General features: G+C 39.8%; 1 protein-coding gene across 1 annotated transcript in view; it reads left to right on the plus strand.

Moving 5' to 3' along the window:
* cbl (Cbl proto-oncogene, E3 ubiquitin protein ligase) overlaps positions 1-21332 on the plus strand; it is a 30783-nt gene extending 9451 nt beyond the window's left edge. The window contains exons 3-16 of the mRNA XM_056263374.1: positions 9009-9155; positions 9283-9439; positions 14151-14272; positions 15268-15405; positions 15547-15634; positions 15723-15854; positions 15935-16159; positions 16494-16625; positions 16737-17105; positions 17199-17290; positions 17943-18095; positions 18214-18323; positions 18415-18639; positions 20672-21332. Of these exons, the coding sequence (XP_056119349.1) occupies positions 9009-9155; positions 9283-9439; positions 14151-14272; positions 15268-15405; positions 15547-15634; positions 15723-15854; positions 15935-16159; positions 16494-16625; positions 16737-17105; positions 17199-17290; positions 17943-18095; positions 18214-18323; positions 18415-18639; positions 20672-20940 (2359 nt within the window). The 3' untranslated portion in view covers positions 20941-21332. The remainder of the gene's footprint in view (positions 1-9008; positions 9156-9282; positions 9440-14150; positions 14273-15267; positions 15406-15546; positions 15635-15722; positions 15855-15934; positions 16160-16493; positions 16626-16736; positions 17106-17198; positions 17291-17942; positions 18096-18213; positions 18324-18414; positions 18640-20671) is intronic.
* The last annotated feature ends 530 nt before the right edge of the window (positions 21333-21862 follow it).

Raw genomic sequence — 21862 nt, forward strand, 5'->3', positions numbered from 1 at the left:
GGGTTTCCTTATGAATGTTGTAGGTCTACATGAAAGGACAAATTTTAGCAACGGAAATGATCAGCAGATAAGTGAAGTCAGGTGCAGGTTTATTACGGTAAGGCATTATACAGTTATACAGTCTCTGTGGTGTAACAGAAATTTGTCAGCTTGGTGGAGTCTTACTGCGTCCAATTTCCATAAGATGAGTTAAGTCTTAACATCCTTTTACATACATTCATTCTTTCTGTGAGTTGTTATGAACTTGGAAGGTATAAATTAGATGTTTCCTCTGTACTGGTCCACATTTCAGACTACATAGATGTAGTCAGCAGGGAGAGGACTGCCCATTCATGGAAGAAAATTAAAGGGGAACTTGGCAACCATTTCGACTTAATAAAACCGTTTAGAAATCATTTGGATGGTTAAATGGTCCGAGATTCCTGTCTGTTGGATTTATTACAGCACGTGAATTCATCAGTTTCTCCCGAAATACATGAAAGTGGCCGGTGAACTGGGAGAAACTATAAATGTATTGTTTTACTATAAATTAAATGTATTTAAATGTCTGAAACCTAAAATAAACATTATGTGGTTAAAAACACTGAACAGTTGTGATATAGCCTATGATGACAAGCGCTGAGCGCGTCCGTCTTTGGCTCAGCGCCAGCCATAGAGCGAAAGCACAGTTTGAATCTGGCAGTGATGTCATGTCACTGTGCATTCGCTCTTTAGTGCTCAGCTGCTGCAGAGCGTGCCGAAATTGCTAATGAGATATAGAGGAACATATCTAGTGGAAAATGAGAATGTTACGAAAATAAGAATGCATTACTTTGCACTTATATAGTCTTTTATTTTGGAATTTTAAGAGCAATAAACATATATTGCAATGTTAAGGAATTCATGTTTTTTTTTCATTCAGATATGTAAATCAACATGTATAAAGTGCTATTAGTCAATTAATGGGGAGATAATCTAATCGGACTGGAAAAATGAATCGTTAGATTAATCGATGCATCGAAAAAATAATCGCTAGATTAATCGTTTAAAAAATAATCGTTTATCCCAGCCCTACTCCACACGATAAAGTTGGCCGGCTCCGATAATAACAAATGCACATGAGCAGTGGTAGAAAGGGGGAGGAGGGTGCCGCAAGTGAGTTTTTTTATGACAGTGTTATGAAATATACGCCCCACAGCTGTAGGGGGAGCTCGATGAGAAAACATGCGACAACAAAAGTGAAAATCAGCGTGGAAATGGCTAGAGTTGCCAAGTGCCCCTTTAACGTTTACTGCAGTAACTACAGTTTCCTAGTTTTTTGTTTTGTTTGTTATGCCATGTTTTGTTGTTTTTGTTTGTGAACATTTTTGCCTGTATATAAATGGTAAAAGTAGACTTCAGTGTATTCAAGAAATTCAGCATCAAGATTGTAAACGCTCGAAAAACACAGCAGACTTTACATTGCAAATTTTATTACAGGTAAAATAAGTTAGTAAACAATCCTTTTCTCAGTTGTTCATATTGTGCATGTCACAAAATAATGTTTTAACAAAAATTTGGCAAAATCCCAGCTGATAGCTATCAATTCAGTCTTAATATAGACAGTTGTCACATGTATATATAAACTGTACATTCAGATGTGCGATTCAACTGGCATCTCTTATCTCCTATTTTGTCGCTTGCATCCACTGTAATCATTTTAGAGGGTGTTTTTTCACAAGCCTAAAATACAAAAACAACACAACTTTTACAGCAAATGTAGAAATAAATAAATAAAACATTTAGGTGAACATCAGATTATGTGATGGTGTTTGATACCAGACAATCAGAAAGATTATAGAGATGCACCGATTACAATTTTCTAGGCCGATTCCGATTTTTTTTTTTTCATTGATTTTGACCTGCCGATACAGATTTTAGCCGATTCCGATTTAATTTTTGCTAACCACTTTACAGCACACACAAATATATATTTATTTATTTATTATATTATATATTTATTTATTTATATATATATATATATATATATATATATATATATATATATATTATTATTTTTTTTTTTTTTTTTTTTTTTTATATATAAAACCCCATATACTTTTACCCAAACTGAATAATTGAAACTAGTGAAACTTACTGAAACGGCCATAATTCACGAGGTTTCCTACATGTGCGTTCCGTGTGCACGTGGGATGCTGATGTTGCGTGATGTTAATGATGTGGCGCCCGGCTGCATTTGACATTTGTCATGGCCGATCACGTGAAAATCTGCGAATTCCGGTCACCAGCTGATCAATCGGTGCATCTCTAAAAGATTAGCATTAAAAGTATAACGTTCAGATAGGCTATGCGACAAATTATTATAATGCTATTTCATAACAATATAAATATTTTTTTTCTTCCAACTTGCTGCCTGGCGGCCCCAGTTTATTAACAATTTATTTGCCAATGGCAATGATAGACATTATTTAGTTGTCGAGCATGAAAATTTAGTTTACATGCAAGTGATTTACTCTCATTTTAGAGGGTTGTATTACAAACCTCTAATTGGGAATCAGGAATCATGTCGGTCATTGTCTTTTACAGTGTACAACAAAAAAAGAAGGGTGTAGTAGATAAAATACAGCAATGAGCTTTAAGAAAAGTTTGTTTCGTTACACTACTGTAAAGTGATCTTACAGTAGAAAGTTCAAATTCCAAAGATTATGATACTGATTATGAACTAGGTAGGCAATACAATATACTGTCAGTTACAACAGAAATAAATAAATATATCCTCCTCACTCAGTAGTCAGTACCCTTAGCCGAAATGCATTGCATTATTGACAATGACTATATTTACAGTACTATAGCAGTTCCTTGGTTACCTGACAAAAGACAACCCCCTTAGGCAATCCCCTTAGGTTGCCACATGGTTCTGCAAAAACACGGTACATACTTGGCTACAAATCAGTTTGACAGTTAAGAGTTTGAGGAGAACTTGTGCTACAGTGAAAGTTATCTTATCTAAAGTAGTGTACTATGTACTGTAATTATACTCTGTTGTATGCAGTGTAAAAAAAAAAAAAAACTTTTTAGATCAGTGGCATTCAAATGATGGACCGCGGTCCGGTTCTGGACCCCGGCTTGGTTTTATCTGGACCTCATGTGCCATTTAGTTACTGTTTCTACAGTTTAAAGTGAGCAGCTCGTTAAAATAACAGAGTGGTTCACACCACAAGTGCTCAGGGTCATTTATGGTAATGATCTTTCGGTGCTACATCCTCTATTTTTATCTGGAGCTAAACGCACTTCTTTCAAGCCCTTTCTGCTTCGTGCTCGTTGCTTCTCTCTCAAGACGTAAAGCGCAACATTAAGGGCTGCAGATGTCGCGGTTGTTTTAACAACATAGCAGAAACACTGTGAGATGGAAAAATAGTTTATTTTTTTCTAAAACACAGCAGAAAACGAGAATACAGCAAATACAATTTTGTTTATCTCTGACATTTAGACTAAACCAGGTTTGTAGCAAGTTAACCCTTGGTGCCTTTAGATGTGTGTTTTTTCTCCCCATCTAGCATTATTATTAGATGGGTTTTTTTCTCCCAATTTAGCATTATTATTAAACATTACTAAGGCATTTAATAATAAACAATGTTATAATTTGGAAAATTATTTGGAGATGGCGAAGGAAGACAAAAAAACTTTGAAATTGCTAGTTAACTTTGTTTTGTGCTCACAATGAGAGATTTGATTATAGATTATGTACGTTGTTTGTTTTTAGTAGTTTATTACTTTGAGTAAAATATAAAAATGGTTCATTCTTTTCTTTAGAGGTAAACCCTGCACCCCCATTATGTTTTATTTTAGTCCCAAGGCCTTCTATGTGCCATACATGTCTAAATGTAAACAAAATTTAGTTCACATTATGGTGGTTTGAGTTAATTCAATTCTACACTTGTGTCTATGAATGAGAACATGGTTAAACTTAGTGTAAAAAATTAGGGTATTTTTTTGTGTACATTTTTTCAGAAAATTGGAATGTGTGTAAATAAGAAGTGTGTCATAGTATTGAGAACTGAATTAATGGTTTGGGAAATTGGGCCAAATAAATCAGTTACAGTGTGTTAGCAATCGAGAAAAACTGTTATTGTTCATTGTGTAGCGAGTTATATTGTTCTCAAGAGATTGCAGGAACCAAGTAACCCTGAAATTAATGGAGCTGAGCAGCCAATGATTCGGTTTTGTGTATAATTCGGTAAACACGTCTGAACTTAAGTCAAAAGGATTGTTTTGTCAGTTTTTCATGAGTTTGTTCACACAGGGAGCGCTTCGGATGGAAACACTGTTAACACGTCCGAGGATTGTATTGCAGCTCGAGTTACTACGTCCTGCATCTCGCCACACAGAGCCAAGCCGAGCCCAGCTAAGCACGGTCGAGAGACGCACTCAAGCAGTGGGACGTTGTATTTATTTATGGCCTACTGAATACTAACGGATAATGCAGCTCTCATACTCTTGCTATATTACTCTCCACTTATATTATACACTCCAGATGTAGCACACAACAGATATGCTTTCCCATCTCTTTCGCTTTCAAAGTCACAGTTCTCCTGTTTCCTGGTCAAGGGTTATGTTGAGCTGGCATTCAGTCTGTTCTTTAGTTCTTCCCCTGAAACTGCTCTTTAAAGTGATAGTTCACCTGAAAATGACAGTGCTGTTATTATTTCTCACCTTCATATCATTCCAAACCTGTTGGACCCCCAAGAAAGACAATCTTCAAAATATATCATGAAAAAATTTATCGCACACGTTTTTACAATAATATTAAGCAGCACAACTATTAATCTGAAATGTTTCTTGAGAATCAAATCAGCATATTATAATGATTTCTGAGTAATGTAATGTTGCTGAAAATTCTGCTGTGCTGTGACCGGAATAAATTACCTGTTTAAATATATTCAAGTAGAAAAGTTATTTTAAAGCAGCAGTCCGTAACTTTTTGTGTGTTCAAAATGTATATAATGAGCGAGTACATCATGAATCCATTTACCAAACTGTGTTTTTGTCTTTTCCTGAATCACTATGGTACTCCTATAATAAATGTTTATATTCGGACTATTTCAGACTGGTTCAGGTCGGCACCGCTGTGGAGTAGCCCAGTACCTGCGTGACTCGTCAGTCGTTGTAGACATAAACACAGAGAAGTAGCTCTGGCTACAATGTTCTTCCGCAAGTCGCATGCAGTTCTGTTTATTAACCGCTAGAGCACCAAAAGTTATGGACTACAGCTTTCAATTATAATAATATTTCACAAAATTACTGTTTACAGATCCCAAACTTCACATATTTACTCTGTTTTTGCTTTTTGGGGATGATGACATGTCACACAACCTGTCCATATTGGCTTCTGCTTCATTTGACTAGCTTCTACCAAGTGACAGATTAGCCTATTTATTTTGCTATCTCAGCTATGCATGGTTACTGCTTAGTTAGTTTATTTGCATTTTCAGAACAGACCATTTGTCAGAGGACAACTTTTCTAGAAATCACCTGACACCGTGGATAAGAATAGATGGTGTCAGATCATTAAACAAAATTTGTTTGTGTGAGTGCGTTGAATCTCAGGGCACCATGTTTGTGTATTTTATGTAAAGGGGTGTGTGTGTGTTTGCTTGAGTGTATGACTGCTGTCACCACCACTTCCTGACAGAGATCCGGTGTGAAGCCAGTTCTGGACAGTTAAATTCGTCTTGGGGTGGCTGCGTTGACAAGAAAACACAGAATCCATGATCCATTTGAGTAGTTTCATGAACGCAGTGTTTCGACATAAATAGTGTCCAGTTGCAGAGAAAGTCCCTTCTTTGGACACCCTCAAGTCATATTTTTGGGGAAATATTAAATGTTTTAGGGAAGTTGGCTGTTGAAATGTGCATAAGTTGAGCAATTGAAATCGTGTCATTTAGTGCAAACTTGCTCTGGTGTTTTTGTGTGTGTGGACAAATGAAGGCAGGTGCTAAAGAGAGACTGTAGGTGTGACTCTTCTGAACTGTAGACTCTTTGATAATCAGCCGTGGGCATGAGCGGACCGCTCTCGCTTTCTCCAGTTGGCTTGCCTGTTTTATCATGGAAAACAGGAAACAGGAAGGGAGCAGCCAGCTGCAGGTCAAAGGTCAGGCCAAAAGAGGAGGAAAGCTGACAAAAGCACAGTATCTAGGCAGGGCTTGGCCTACAGCAACAGCAAGGAGAGGCCGGCCAACCGAGAGATTGGGGAGGAGGAGCATGCAGTCATGAAACAGCAATAATGAAGCACTCTGTCCGGCACTATGCCTGCGCCTAAATCACGTTTGTTTGTTGTTGTTTTTTTAAATAGATCATGATTCTGAACAGACAGCTAAACAAAATAACATGTAATTTTATTACAGATTCTGACAATGTTAATTGTTCCAGTCTATTTAAAACATTTAATGAATAAAAAACAACAACATTTTAATCTATTTGAATGAATGATTGGATGACTCACTCATAAACACTTCACTCGTTTCATTACTGGATGAATCAGCGTTTTTGAACAAATCTCTTGAATGTAATGATGTAATTGATACAGTCGTTAATTGAAGCGTCAAGTTGCGTGCAAAAGATCGCTACCGTAGACATCATTGTTTATATCCGAACTGTACATTTTTATACCAGTACTTCTGTGATAATTTGAATTAATTGTAACACAAAAATAATGATACTGCGTGGTTGAAAGTCTTTTTGTGAAGCTGATTCACACCTAAACATGACAACTGCTCTCTCTGGCTCAGCGGCCGCACGAACACAGATCTGAATGCTCGCTGTGATCGTACTTGTCAAAGGTTTACTAGACATCGCCGAGATCGTGGGGGTGTTTGAATCGAGATCGCTATCTTTTAACAATTAATCGTGCAGCTCTAAAATGCATACACATTTGAATACATGTATTGGTCTCATCTTTCTAATATGAATTAGCCTGTTCAAAGACATCATTAGGCATTTGAAATGTCATTCATTATGATTGTTTGGGGGGAGTTTATTTATTGTTCTGAAGAGAGACGCTCTGACTGAGTGCTGCTTACAAACACAGTCCTCAGTACGACAGCTTTAGTGAGTGATTGAGTGGGTCCTGCTGCATGAGCTTTGTCTTTCTGTGCATCTGTGCCCTAGTTAGTTTGAATCTCCTAACGAAAGCCTCTCCTCTCCCTCATGGTTTCAAAGATGCACGTTCGCAAACATTTTGGTTGAAAGTGCCGGTTTTTATAACACCAAAGGCCTGCAGCCTCACCACACAAATGCCATTGCTTTACTTCTCTTATATGTCCTCGTGGACTGAGTAAGCATGGCACAGCCGGCTTAACCAGAAGGAACATTGGCACCCTTTTGCCACAAACAACAACTGTTCCCAAAGCCATAAAGGAGTATGTAAACCCAGGCTGTGAGGACCGTGGGATTTCAAAATGTTGGATGGATTGTACTTTGGTAACACTTTATTTTAAGGTGACATGGTTACATGTACTTACTATAGTAATAACAGTAAAAAACAGACCAGATTTTCCTCAGAATACTTCATTAATTAGAATGAAAAACTGGCTATTGTTACCATCAAATGAAACAAAATTCATCACATTATTATGATTAATAAGAACCGAGTACAAAGTCGCTATGTTGATGAATGGATTTACATTCGACTAAATCGTCTTCGCAAAGATGTTTCTAGAAACGAACTATTACAACTGTTCCAGAAGTGGTCAAATGAGCAACGGAAAAAATGTGAGAATACATTCTTATATAACGATATTATGATGTTGATTAAGTGATGCTTGAGCTGCTATTTTTATTTATTTATAATTTCAGATCCTTTCTCCCGATAAACTGCAGTGCGAACAACGACGTGCAATTGCAACTTTATCTCATTCAAGCATCGGGAAACAGTCAATAAGGCACTAATTATACACCACATTTAGGCTACTACACAGGGCACAGCAGCAAAAAATCCTCTTTTGTAATGTTTTTGCAGGCATGCGAGTTCAAATTGACGTTTTAAATAGAATACCTGCTGCACATACAACATTCCTTACGATACTACTCTATTGATGATACTACCGTTTAAAAAAAAATACAATGGCATCGCCAGTATTTTGAAGTTTTAGTATAGTGATACTCCCGTAGTACCGGTATACCGTGCAACCCTTCTCAGTAGTAAGTGAATGTACGTCACCTTAAAATAAAGTGTAACCACTACTTTTAGTTTACCTTGTAGCAAAAATGCATGCACAGGCTAGTATTTGTATGTATAATTTATTTATTGGTTTTATTTTTATTAATAATAATGGTTATCAAAAAAGCATTGCTTGCACACACCTATTTTTCTCTTTTGCTTACTGTAATTTTTTGTAGTGTTTACACTCTTGCAGTTTTGTAACACCCCTTTTTTCTCACTCGGTCTTGCTCTCTTTTTTCTCATAGTCCAAGTAAAGATTGAGTTTTTGGAGGCAGCTGCGGCACTGCCACACTCAGACTCTCTCTTGTGCATGTCAATTCCCTAGGCTGGAGAGCTTGTACAATCCCCCACTGTGCTGCCCTGTAAATCATGGCTTTCTTTCCACTTCCTCCCCCTGCCGTGTAGCGCGACCCTCCCTGCTCTCGCCTGCCTGCCTGCCTGCCTTGGGCTTATGTGCCCAGAGTCGGTGGAATCAGAAAAATGCAGCAGGCATTCAGAGCGTCCACCTCAGTCCCTGATACTCCCTCACTATGCCTTCTGGCCACAGAAATACCCAATCACCAGGCCAGACTCCAGAATCTGCTGACGTTTACATGTTTCTGTGCTGATTTGTGGAAAAAATTACCTCTATTATTGCTCTTGATAAGATCCAGATATTTCCTGTTAAGATTTGCCAAGTTTGATCAACTATCGTGACCCCTTAATCATTATTAAATTACTAAGGCTGTTTTTTGTTTTGTTTGTTTTTTTAGATGATCAATTATCAAACCTCTCAGTGAAAGTAACTGTTCTCTTTCCTCTTTTTCAGACGGAACCTGACGAAGTTGTCGCTGATATTCAGTCACATGCTCGCGGAGCTCAAAGCCATCTTTCCCAACGGCCTGTTTCAAGGGGATAACTTCAGAATCACCAAAGCGGACGCCGCAGAGTTCTGGAGAAGATCCTTCGGGGACAAGTGAGAAGCTTAATGTGCTCTTTGTTCTCGTAACATATTAACACGCCATGTTCCATGAAAAAACAAAGGAAGATGGACTTTGACAGTCTGATTCTGGTAACATAACCTAAATTTCTTTGAATTTCAGGACCATCGTGCCTTGGAAAGTGTTCCGGCAGGCCCTGCATGAGTTTCACCCCATCAGCTCGGGCCTGGAGGCCATGGCGCTTAAATCTACCATTGACCTCACCTGCAACGACTACATCTCCGTCTTTGAGTTTGACATCTTCACCAGGCTTTTCCAGGTGCGCCGTTCAATCACTTCCTCCAAGCACAAACTAGCTCCATTGTCCCTGAGCTCTGTGTAGAGGAAGGTCTGACAATGACTATTGTTGTGGCCGTGTGCTGTGGGTATGGAGGCGCTGTTTGAGTGTGCGTGTCAGTGCTGAAGCTTCAGTTCTCATGGCTGAAAGCCAGCCTGAATGGAGGCCTCTTATCGCCTTTTGTAGCTCAAACAGGCTTGTCTGCACTCATCCGAGCACACAATTTCCTGAGAGTAGGGGCGAAAGACAATTTGAAAGTGCCTCAGCTTTAGAAGAGAGATCTGTTTGACCTATTTTAATGACAACTTCTGCTAACCTCTGTGGTGTTGTTTTTTTGCTCTAATTATATACCCAATGAGAGCAACAATGCAGAACAGAGATGTTTGAGGTTTTTCTGTTCTTTTACTTGATTTGATACTTTTTATACTGGCACCACATAATTAGTGGTGCTTGCTTGGGCAAAATCACAATTATTATTTCTCATACTTGGGGTTGGGGTTTGTTCAGATATTTAACTATAAGGGTTGACAGATGATACGCAAGATTGACATCTATGTATAAACTACCATTCAAAAGTCTGGGGTCTGTAAGATTTTTAAAATGTTCTATTTAACATTTGTTTGAGTGAAATACAGTAAAAACAGCAATATTGCTGTTTTTTTCTATTTAAATATGTATTTAAAATGTGATTTATTCCTGCGATGGAAAAGCTGAATTTTCAGCAGCCATTAGTCTTCAGTGTCACATGATGACCCTCAGAAATCATTCTAATATGCTGATTTGAAGAAAAAAAAGTGTCTTATTATTATCAATGTTAAAAACGGGGGTTTTTTTGTAAAAAAAAAAAAAAAAAATACATCCTTGCTAAATAAAAGGATTAATTTCTTTTAAAAAAAAAAAAATCTTACTGACCCAAACTTTGAATGTTAGTGTACCGAAACAAATGCATTGCAATGCCCTGGCACCATCCGCAGCATCCTGATAACTAATTTTGCCTTTGTCTTCACATTGTCTTCAGAAAATGTTGAAATCTTGTCATGTTGATTTTTCCATGGAACAGTTGACTATTGTGATTATAATAGGAATCTAGAATATAGCAGCTGTTGAATGCATCATCTGACGGCTGCTTGGCAGCACAGTGATGTCTGTGTAATGAGCTCATTATTCAGAGTGCTCCAGCACAGACATCACAGCGGTCCAGGGCTTTCTCATCCTCTCTCTCCTCAACAGGCCATAATCACATCTATCCTTTAATTAGCCTCCCTTACTTCACTTCAGAGCTAATTTGAGGAAAAAGGGGGGTCAAGATCATTTTTATGGCTGATGCAGCCATAATCGAATATGGCCTTTTTGAAACATTCAATAACCGAGCTAACATTGACAGCACATCATAATTCAAGTCGGTATGTTGGTCTGTTAGAGAGCTTAAAACGGCTGTGGCATGGCTGGTCCTTTGCCCGTTTCAGTTGCAGCGTACAGCGCTTGTGCTGCACCGTACCTCTGCTTCATTCAACCAGCCCAGCAGCCAGAAATAGACTGGCTGTTTACAGAGAGCCCGCAAAGCTCTTTGACGAAGCTCCACGTTGCAAGGTCGCACTTTTCATCAGCATCTGAATGAACCCACCCTGCTGGACAGCCAGTCACAGGCTTTTTTATTTCTTCAATTCGACAGCCTTTTGACTCTGAGGCCCTGTTTACACCTAGTATTAAGATGCGTTTTGGTCAATTGGATCACAAGTGGATGATGCTAAGTACAGGGTCTAAAACATTTTGAGCTTGTCCACTTTCGACTACTTTCAGAGGTAGTTGAAAACGCATTCGACCGGATTGCTTTCGTAGTGTAATTTCTAATGTGGTCGTATGTGTTCAAACAGCCGCAAAAGACCCCCTAATCTCCGCCTACTGACCTAACGCATAAACATTATGGGAACTTAAGCACGCTTGCCAGATGAGATTTTAACTGCTGGAGACCCAAGTTTGGTTTGAAGACGAAAATCGTACCAACTACCAAGCACGTGACTTGCGGCTGTCAGAGCAGAAACGAAAGCTGATGCTCTCCGTATGTTTTTCCATCGTCTCCGGGCGCATTCATATGTAAATTGCGCGAGCTTAATTTGTCCATTAGATCGAAAGATCTGGAAAAAACACATACATTTACTGGCCCATAGACCCTCCCCTGAAAGAAATCAGGATAGAAGTGGTTGAAAGTGGACAAAAGAGACGCTTTGAAACACCAGGGGCCTCATTTATAAACGTTGCGTACGCATAAAAGAAGGCGTACGCCGCTCTCTAAGCAATAATTGGTATTTATAAAAAGCAAACTTGACGGTAAAATGTGCGGTCCTTCACGCAAGCTCTGACCCAGGCGTACGCACAAAAACGGGTGAAATGAGAAATGGCGACACCGTCGGCAGATGGAAGAAACACGTGAAAGTGTGTGAAACTGTAGACCGTTGTGTAATGGCAATACTGCCTCTCATAAATAACACGAAGACTTCACAAAGCAAGTCTTACAATTAACAGCCTACACGAACACCCGTTTGATCGATCTGCAACAGAAATGCAAATTAACACATATTTGCAAAAAGAAAAGTGAAATATGTTCTGCAATAATATTGGCATGTTATACAATTCATCCTCATAAATAAGATGGTAAACAGAACGAAATAATGTACAAAACTGATATTCTCGCCAATGTGTCCGTCAGGCGGAGCAGATATAGATGCAATTAGATAGATAGATAGATAGATAGATAGATAGATAGATAGATAGATAGATAGATAGATAGATAGATAGATAGATAGATAGATAGATAGATAGATAGATAGATAGATAGATGTATTATTTGTCCACTGGGGAAAGTTGTTTTCATAGTAAAAATGTCTTTATCAGCTACGGAATCATGGTATTCATGCATATGCCTTTAGTTTGTTTTATTTTTGATAAAATAACGTATGACGTATTTACATTTGCGCTGAACTATTTCCCATTTCCAAGTAGATTATAACCGACATCTGTAGCTTGTCATTTCTTTTTTATCTCGGCCACAGTCCGAGGTTGTGAGGCTACAGCACTACGGCGTCTGCAACCTTTTGCCACTCAAGTGCCTTTTTGGCATTAGTAATGGCCACACTGTGCCCTCCAAACAACATTTTCTCCTCTTTTCCACCTCGCCAACGATAACTTCTACTTCACATTGAGTGAAGTTACGTTTTTTTTTATTTCCTCTCTATGTTTGCCATGATTTCGCAATCGATGAATATTAACTTATGGGCGTTTCACGGACTATTTATGGGCAACTATGGGCGTGACATGAAGCCGCAAAAGCTGCGCTACATTTAGAATTGATTGTGATTTATTAAGGGAAAAATGCGTAGGATGTGCGTGCGCACGGTTTTATAAATCCGAATATTTCTGTGCGTACGCACGTCCTATGTTTCATCCGTACGCCACTTCTGACGCAAATCCTACGCAAAGTTTTATAAATGAGGCCCCAGATGTAAACGGGTATGTGTCTCCCTTTTCTACTTGTGATCCGATTGACCAAAACCAATCTTAATACCAGGTGTAAACGGGGCCTGAGTGGACCTTTGTGAGACGAATACCTCCGTATGAAAACCGGTTTTGTTTAATGTGTTTGCTCAGCGTACACAAGCATGATTAGGCATCTCGGGTTATGGTAGTAAATACTGAAGATCTTTAATAATGATAATATGTCATCTGAGAGGGGGAAAGTTGTCGGTCCCTATGTGGATTGGTTGACCCATATTTGCTGATAATTTTATTCCAAACAATCAGTAAAAATAAAATGGCTAGAGTAGCCCTGCAGCTCAACAGAAACCAAACTGGGGTGTCCGTCGACTGAATGCATACTGCATCACACATTTCAAGTGTAGACGACAGTCCGTCTGTGTCCCAAACTTTCAATTAGAGCTCTGTGATTCTTAGTCGAGCTGATAAAATTACTTTCAAAGAGAAAATGAACACGGGTCCCATTTGTATAGATCTGAAAGTGAGTTTTTGCTCTGACATCTTTAGACAGAGAAATTTGCATGCGTGAGCCGTGGGCAAGCTGTCGATCGGTTTCAGCGCACTCAATTTAAAAAAAAAAGGAACATGTCTATATTCTCAGAAGTGTTTGTCAGTCAGAGGAAGTACCCGTTTTGATGCCATGAACGTGAATGAAGTCCTTTAAAATTGGCTTCTGAGAAATAATACTGTCTCACTGAATTAAAATAGTGTCACCTGCTCCCTTGATGGAATATATATTGACCATTTGTCTCAATTGATAAACTGTGACTGATTGCAAAAGTCCTGTGGTTTTGGATGAGCTTATGCAAAGGAAGGAACACTTATGTGTTTTAAATTTGTCAGTATGTGTCACTGCACATTTTTATCTCAGTTGTGAGGTGTGGCTTCACATCGGCATCTAATTGGACTGACATTAAGTGATGTTTATATACAGCGATCTGAGTTCATTTAGTTTTCTGGTGTCACTGGCATACAAAGTGACTCACCACACCCTCCCCAAAATGCTCTGTCTCTCTATGACTCAGACCTCTGGTCATCTCTTAAATGGATATTTAGAGGTCGTCTCAAAAAAGACTAGACTATAAGTATACAATATAAGAGTATATTTGCTGTCAGTTATTTACAAAAAACCCTAACTGTGTATCTTTATTTTTTTATGTAGCCATGGTCGTCACTTCTAAGAAACTGGAACAGCCTGGCAGTGACTCATCCGGGGTACATGGCCTTTCTTACCTATGATGAAGTTAAAGCTCGTCTGCAAAAATTCATCCACAAGCCCGGCAGGTAATGCACACACCGTCCGCACCTCTCATCCATGCACACGTCACTGTTAAAGGGGTAGTTCACACAAAAATAAAAAGCGATCTAGTCATTTAGATAATGACTCCTGTCGTTCCAAACCAGTATTACTTTTTTCTTCAAAACGACACAAAAAGATGATTATTTTATTATCTTTTTTCACATTGTTTTATCTTATTTATTTTATTTTAACTTTTTATTTTTATATATATATATTTGCCCACAGTCAACATCAGCAGTATCACATGGCAAAACAAAGTTTTTAATTTAAGTTTTAATTTTTGAGAAACTTTATAAAAAAAAAAAAAAGATTATTTTATTAATCAAGTCAAATGGGTGCAGTTGTGGCCTGAATGAACAGAGCTCTCTTACACTCTCATTACTCACAACTCAGATGCCTTTGGCTAAGGCACCTTAACCCCCAATCACTCTCCGGGTGCCGCTGCAAAAATGGCTGCTCACTGCTCCGGGTGTGTGTGTGCACTTGGATGGGTGAAATGCAGAACACAAATTATGGGACACCATGGGTTTGGAACAACAAGATGGCAAGGATGGCAGAATAAAACATTTTGGGTGAACTATCCCTTTAATCTCAGTACTCGATGATCTTGGTGTCTTTGGGCTCCAGCCATTAAGTGTTTTTCATTCAAACGTGCTCGTGGCGTCAGCAGTCACAGCAGCATTATCTGCGACTCTTACACAAACAGTGACGGGAGTTACATGCACCGTTAGTCGCTTAAAACCCCCCTCTCAGTGGACCGAAGGACAGCGTGGTACCTCCAATCAATAGATGTATTGTAAAAGTACCATGATGTCACAAGCACTCTCATTGCAAAGAAAAGCAATCATATGACCAACACTAATGCACTGAGACCAGTTTCTCAACGATGGCTTGATCTGACACTGTTAGATTGTCCTGTTTCTTTTAACTCATGTCGTAATTGTCTGTTGTAACGGTCACGTTTTGCCCTTGGTTTCAGCTATATCTTCAGGCTGAGCTGTACGCGGCTCGGCCAGTGGGCTATCGGTTATGTCACGGCTGATGGGAATATCTTGCAGACCATTCCTCATAACAAACCCCTCTTCCAGGCCCTCATCGATGGCTTTAGGGAAGGATTGTAAGTCAAAACACCGGCTCAGTCTAAAACTCAGCACGGCGATCATCCATTCACACATTTAGATGCGTAATGAAGCATTAAATGTGACACTTTACCTCTCAGATCTTAAGTGTACCTTACAGACTGTTTATTCCTATTTAGCTACCTTTTCCCAGATGGCCGCACTCAGAACCCTGACCTCACAGGGCTGTGTGAGCCCTCGCCTCAAGACCATATCAAAGTCACACAGGTCTGTTTTTGTTTTCATTCTGTCAGTCAGCCACCTAAATCTTGAATCTTGATTAATTTGAATAATACCCATCATTCATCTCCTACAGGAGCAATATGAACTCTACTGTGAGATGGGCTCAACCTTCCAGCTGTGTAAGATCTGTGCTGAGAATGACAAGGATGTGAAGATCGAGCCCTGTGGCCACCTCATGTGCACTTCCTGTCTCACAGCCTGGCAGGTAAAGCTGAAGACCCTACAGCCATCCATCTGTTTAGACCCGTGCATGTTTTCTTCATTCTCGGTTCTTTTCTCTCATAGGAATCAGAAGGACAGGGTTGCCCGTTCTGTCGCTGTGAAATTAAGGGCACCGAGCCCATCGTTGTTGACCCCTTTGATCCCAAGGACCCCAATAGCGGAGGCTCCTACGGAGGCTGCAGGGGCATGTTTGGAGCCGAGGGAGCCCCTTCGCCCAGCTACGACGATGACGACGACGATCGTTTGGAGGATTCTCCTTTTATGATTAGCAAGCTGGTCGGTTCTAAAGTGAGAATTACTTTCTCTTAATGATATTATGGACCATTCAGCTTTGCTAAACCTGCAAAAAGATGTCACCTTCTACACCTTAACCTGTTTTTCAGTGAACAGAATTGATTTAGCTGTCACCTGCCTCAGTAAATATATATTTTTTAATGTGTTTGATGCTCCTATTTTGAAGTTGAATATAGGAATTCCCACAAATCCAAACCAAATAACTTTTCCTGCAGACACTTCACTATTCCTCAGCCACAGATCGCTGTAACGGCTTTGAAATGATGGCTGGAGAATCTAGCATCAGTAATCCGTATAGATGTATGCTGAATGCTTTGGCTTGTTTCAGGTGGAAAGGCCGCCCTCACCGCTGTCAGTCGCCCCTCAGGCCGTCGTTCCCCCAGTACCTCCTCGGCTGGATCTGTTTCCTCTCAGACCCACCAACCCTCCCGGGGCCTCTAGTCCAGGGGCCACATCCAAGGTAAATGCACTGCACGGAATGTTTCGCCAAGTTTTTTTTTACGCTCAGTACCTCAGTTTGGATTGTATTAAGCATTCTTGTTAAACACTTCATTTATCATTCACAATCCAGGCCCCATCCCATCACAAGGACAAGCCATTACCGCTGCCCCCGGCTCTAAGGGACCTGCCGCCACCTCCTCCCCCAGACCGACCTCACCCTACCGGCTCTGACAACCGGCTCCCAAGACGCCCTCTCCCCAGTACACCCGGAGAACCTCCTCGCGACAAACTGCCTCCTGCCCCTCCTAACCGCAACATGCCGGACTGGAACTCCCGGCCCGTACCCAAAGCCCCATCACAGCCACCAGCAAGCGGAGAGTCTCGTGGATCTCGAGAACTCTCTAACAGACACTCTCTGCCTCTCCAACTTCCTTCCACGCTCGACGCAAGAACAGAAGGCCCACGAAACAATGGTCCCCCCAGTCTTGACCACCAGCTGGTGAGGACACGCATCCCATATTTACACTATGACATAAGCCCAATTCGATTTTTTTATTTATTCATATCTAACCTTCATGTGCTCAATGTGCAGAGTTTCGTATCATCCATTTCTGGGTCGGAGTACGACAACCCGAAAGTAAAGCCGTCTGCTTCAGCTAATGCCATCTATTCCTTGGCTATCAGGTAGGTGCCACAAACCCAACATAAAAGCTAGGGCTGCATCAAATATATATCGAAATAAAACCGAAATCATGATATGGTTAATGCGATTAGTCAATCTCTTATGCGCTGCTGGTAATGTTATTTTTGTATTAAATGCTCATTTTTATTTTACAATTGTATAATTGCTATTTATTATTCTGTTAATGTTTTTTAATCACAATAAAAACATTATTTTATAGTCGTATTGAATGGGTCAAAAGCTGTGGGGATGTCTTATGTTTTATTTTTATTTTTTATTAATCTGTTGATTATGGTTACTGAGGGGTTTGAATTTGTTCTTGTAAAGAGTGAATTTGTTTTCTCCAAATTGTTCAACCCCAAAAGGAACTCTTCAATGTAAAAAGTAATTTTTCAGCATAAATAAAAAAGATGCACTCCCTAACAAAATCACTAATCATTCTAGAATTATAAATTCTTTCCAAACCGAGCTATTCAAGTCACCTGGTGAAATTTTCTGTATTTTTTCATATTGCAGTATATATCGCAGACAAAACCCAAATCTTGCCATGTCCATTTGTTCCTTTAGCAATAATAAGAACTTCTCGCACTATAAACCTGTTAGAAAAAGCGAACAGTCACAAGTATATGTTGACTCTTCGTCCTGCGCTGACAGGCCTCATCCAGCAGTTAAATCGCAGACAGGGGAGGACGCCTCTGAGAACGATGAGGAGTCGGAGTACATGACTCCATCTTCTCGACCAGTGCTGCCCTCTGCTGCAGGGGAGGCTGTGCCCAGACCACCACCTCCACTTTCTCTCAGTCCCAGGTAAAGTTTATTCACCACCCATTGAGGTGCAGAGCACCAAAAGAGACACTCTGAATAGACTCACAAGCACATTTACAATCTCTGTCAGTGTACTAAAACTCAGCGTTTACTTCTCTAGAAGTTTGCTCAATGATTTGGAGTCAGAAAGCCCACAGATGTATGAAGCCATGTACAATATCCAAGCCCAGGCCCTCACCACCTCTGGACCACAACAGGCCAGAGACTCAGGTACTGTGATGTGTGAAGATCTTCATCTTCATACAGACAGTCTGCCAGTATATTCTTCCATGTGAAATACTGTGTGTCCGTCCTTGTTCAGATTACTCTGAATTGCCTCCTTTGACCTGCTCTAATGGCCTGAGGGATCATGTTGGTGCATGTGGTGAGGAGGAGGAGGAGGAGGAGGAGGAGGAGGAGAACAGCTATGACTACCCCAAGCCCCATCTACCTGCCAACCTAGCCCGACGCACGCTTTCAGATGTTAACCCCACATCCTCAGCCTTCAGCCGCCTTTCCATAGACAGCGAGCTTGGTGCAACCGCAAGTAAGTCATGCCCAGTGTTATTTTTATTTATTTATGTGTGCGTGTGTGTTCTTGTATATATGGTTTATGGGGATACAAATGTGTATAATGACGTGGGTATTACTACATAAACATGATTAATGAGGACACATCCTATGCAATGTTCCCTCTAATTTTTTTTCTTGCTGAGCAAAACTTTTTTCTATTGGGCGGACATTTTTCGCCACCTGAGCAAAAATATTCTTTATACCTGACCTGTACAGCATACGCAGAAACACAATGGTTTCAACATTCAGTTGTAACTTTTAACTTGAATGTGCCATTTCTATTTTATTTGACCCTTGATGTAACTTATTGGTATTAAATCATATTTTTGAAAAACAAGCAGTTAATTAAGAAGTCACTGAAAGCACATTTTAGGTTACCTGATATTTTTTTTACAGTGCTGTTAACTGCACCCGTCTTTACCAAGAAATCCTATGAAAAATAATTTACTAAATCTTCTGCAGGACAGTTCAATTAATAATAGAATATAGTATAAAAGAAAAGTACGTTGTTACACTGAGATGGTTTGGGAAAACCATAAAGTGTTTTTGTACAGTCAATGAATTGTGTACAGGAAGCATTAAACCATCAAAGTTAAATGATTGTTTATTGCTTATGAATTTCCAATATTTTCTTTAGGGGGTTTAAAATTTTTTAATGGCAATGAGCCCTAAACAATACCCTTGTGAGATTCTTCATTTAGGCTTATAATATAATAAAATATTATTATAATATGAAAACAAACTGAAGCATTTAAATAGATCTAATAGCTAAATATTTTCAAGAAAAGTGAATATGTGAACTCTTTTATAGTAATCTAACCATCCCTGAAACTCCCCCACACACAAAAACATCTATTTAAACTAATGTATTTTGAATTTGCACGCGGGTGGGTGTGTAATTGTTACCGTTCTTTGTCCATCATCCGTTATTTCCACCACTTTAATCAAACCACTATTGGTTATACCAACATTATGATGTGATTTTATTTCACGTCTTTGCGTTTCTCGTTGCCTCTCGTATTGAGCTATTTGGTCCGCACACACGACTCACTGCCAATCACACGCGCTCACATCATTCTCTTTCTATGAAACCTGTAAACTGCATTCACCAGTTTTCACTCAATAGCGGTTGACCAGAGCACTGAAATTATTTCTCACTTAAACTACAATCAAATGGATTTCCCCACACATTTCGCGTCAGTCCTCTGCGTGGCATTTTGTTCTTTTCTGCGCGGCTGCGGCATCAGAAGTGCGCGAGTGCGCACGCACGCTGCTTAGAGAGGGAACATTGGTCCTATGTCCTCGTGAACCAAATGGCTTAAAAAACAAACAGTGATTACTAAAGTGATTTATTTGAAATTCAAAAAATGCCAAAAGTTTTCTGTGATGGTTAGGTGACAGAAGAATATACAGTTTGTACAGTATAAAATCTATTACATCTATGGAGAGTCCCCATAAACCACATCCACATTTATAAATATTTTGAATAATATTTTAATATCTTCCGGTTTCAGTTTAATTTTTGTTTTTTTCGACTAAATTTTTAATAGTATTTGATATTAAATATTTCTCTAAGTGGTTATCTTTTTTTTCCAGTTTTTTTTTCTTCAATTAATTATTTTAGTAGTACTTATTTAATTTTCGTCTTTAGATTTTCAAGTAATATATTCCTCTATTATTATTATTTTATCCAACTCATCCATTTTCTTTTCATATGTTGGCATAATTTTTTTTTCGTCTACAAAACCGCTTCATGCTTTTAAGCAAAAGTCATCTGTGGCCAATCTTTTGGTTTATATTGTGTTATATTGTAAAGTTTAAATATATTTACAAAGTAAGTATAGTACTGTATAATTTCCGTTTTACACCTATATTTATTTTAGATTTCAGCCCCATGAGAGTGTCGTGGTTTGCTTATTTTAGAACAACAACTGCAATGTGACCATTATCTCAGACTTCAGTGTGTAAATATAGAGACAATGTTTGTTGTAAATTGTCTTTGGCAGTCATGGACCCCTCTGAAGCCCCCGAGCGGCCTCCCAAGCCTCTCCCCCGTCGCATCAACTCGGATCGCAGGCCCAGCCCGGTTCCCCCCGGAGCGAGTCCAGGGCCCAGCCAGCAGATCAGCAGTGAGATCGAGCACCTCTTGAGCCAGGGCTACTCCCATCAGGACATCCAAAAAGCCCTTATGATTGCACAGAACAATATCGAGATGGCCAAGAACATCCTGAGGGAGTTTGTGTCCATCCCTTCTACTGCACATATCTTAACATAGCGAAACTTCTCTGATCACCCAGTCTCGGCCTGGCCACACTCATCTCGCATTCATCTCGGACTCCAGAAGAGACGAGCGCGTACTGGCGCTCTAGCTCTTGTGACCACGGGAGCCCCTTTCTCCGTAACACTTCTCGGATTCTTTGTGCGGGCGGAAGAGCGAGGGGTTCTTTGCGACCGCTTCTTCAGCCTGACGGCAACGCATGTCCTCTGAGGACAAAAACAAACAAAAAAGACAAAAACATGTATGTGTTTATATATGATTTAATATATAAATCAGAATATTGAGTATAGTTAATATATACACATGTATGTTGGAGAGGGTCAGGGTTAGCTGTAGAGATCAGGGCGTGTGAAGTATTAGGCCTCGGAGTTCGGATAGCTAAAGGGAGTTCAGTTAAACAGTGGACCGGTGTGGAAAAAATGGCCTTTACTTGTGTTGCTTCGGTACATTTTGTTTTTGAGTGTGTAATTTTCATTTTCCGTCTGTCTAGTAGCATGCCGTACGTGTCGGTCTCCACAGCGCAGCCGCCCGTTTCAGAGATACCGGTCAGCCCAAAGCAACCCGTTCTCCGCCTGACCTTGACCTCCAGGGTACTGTGTGAACAATTTTTTCATTTCATTTTTTTAAGCGCGTGGTGGCGGCTGGCATCGGAAATGGGCTCTCCGTCAGCCTTGATACATCTGTGTAGCATTACTGTAACTGTACTGTACCATGAATTACACTTCCCAAATGTTTAAGGGCAGCCAGTCCTTCAGATTCCCAGTAGGAAGTAACATGCATCGGATGTCAGGTGACATGTAACCAAATTGCTCTAATCTGAATGTGTCATTAATATGGTGGTCTCCGACAGACTTTTGTGAAGTAGTGTGTTTACTAAAGATAGTGTTCTCTAACAGATTAAGGGGCGACAGGTTGGACA

The sequence above is a fragment of the Rhinichthys klamathensis genome, unplaced genomic scaffold (assembly GCF_029890125.1).
Source record: "Rhinichthys klamathensis goyatoka isolate OS25496 unplaced genomic scaffold, OSU_Roscu_1.1 h1tg000206l_1, whole genome shotgun sequence".
Lineage (NCBI taxonomy): Eukaryota > Metazoa > Chordata > Actinopteri > Cypriniformes > Leuciscidae > Rhinichthys > Rhinichthys klamathensis.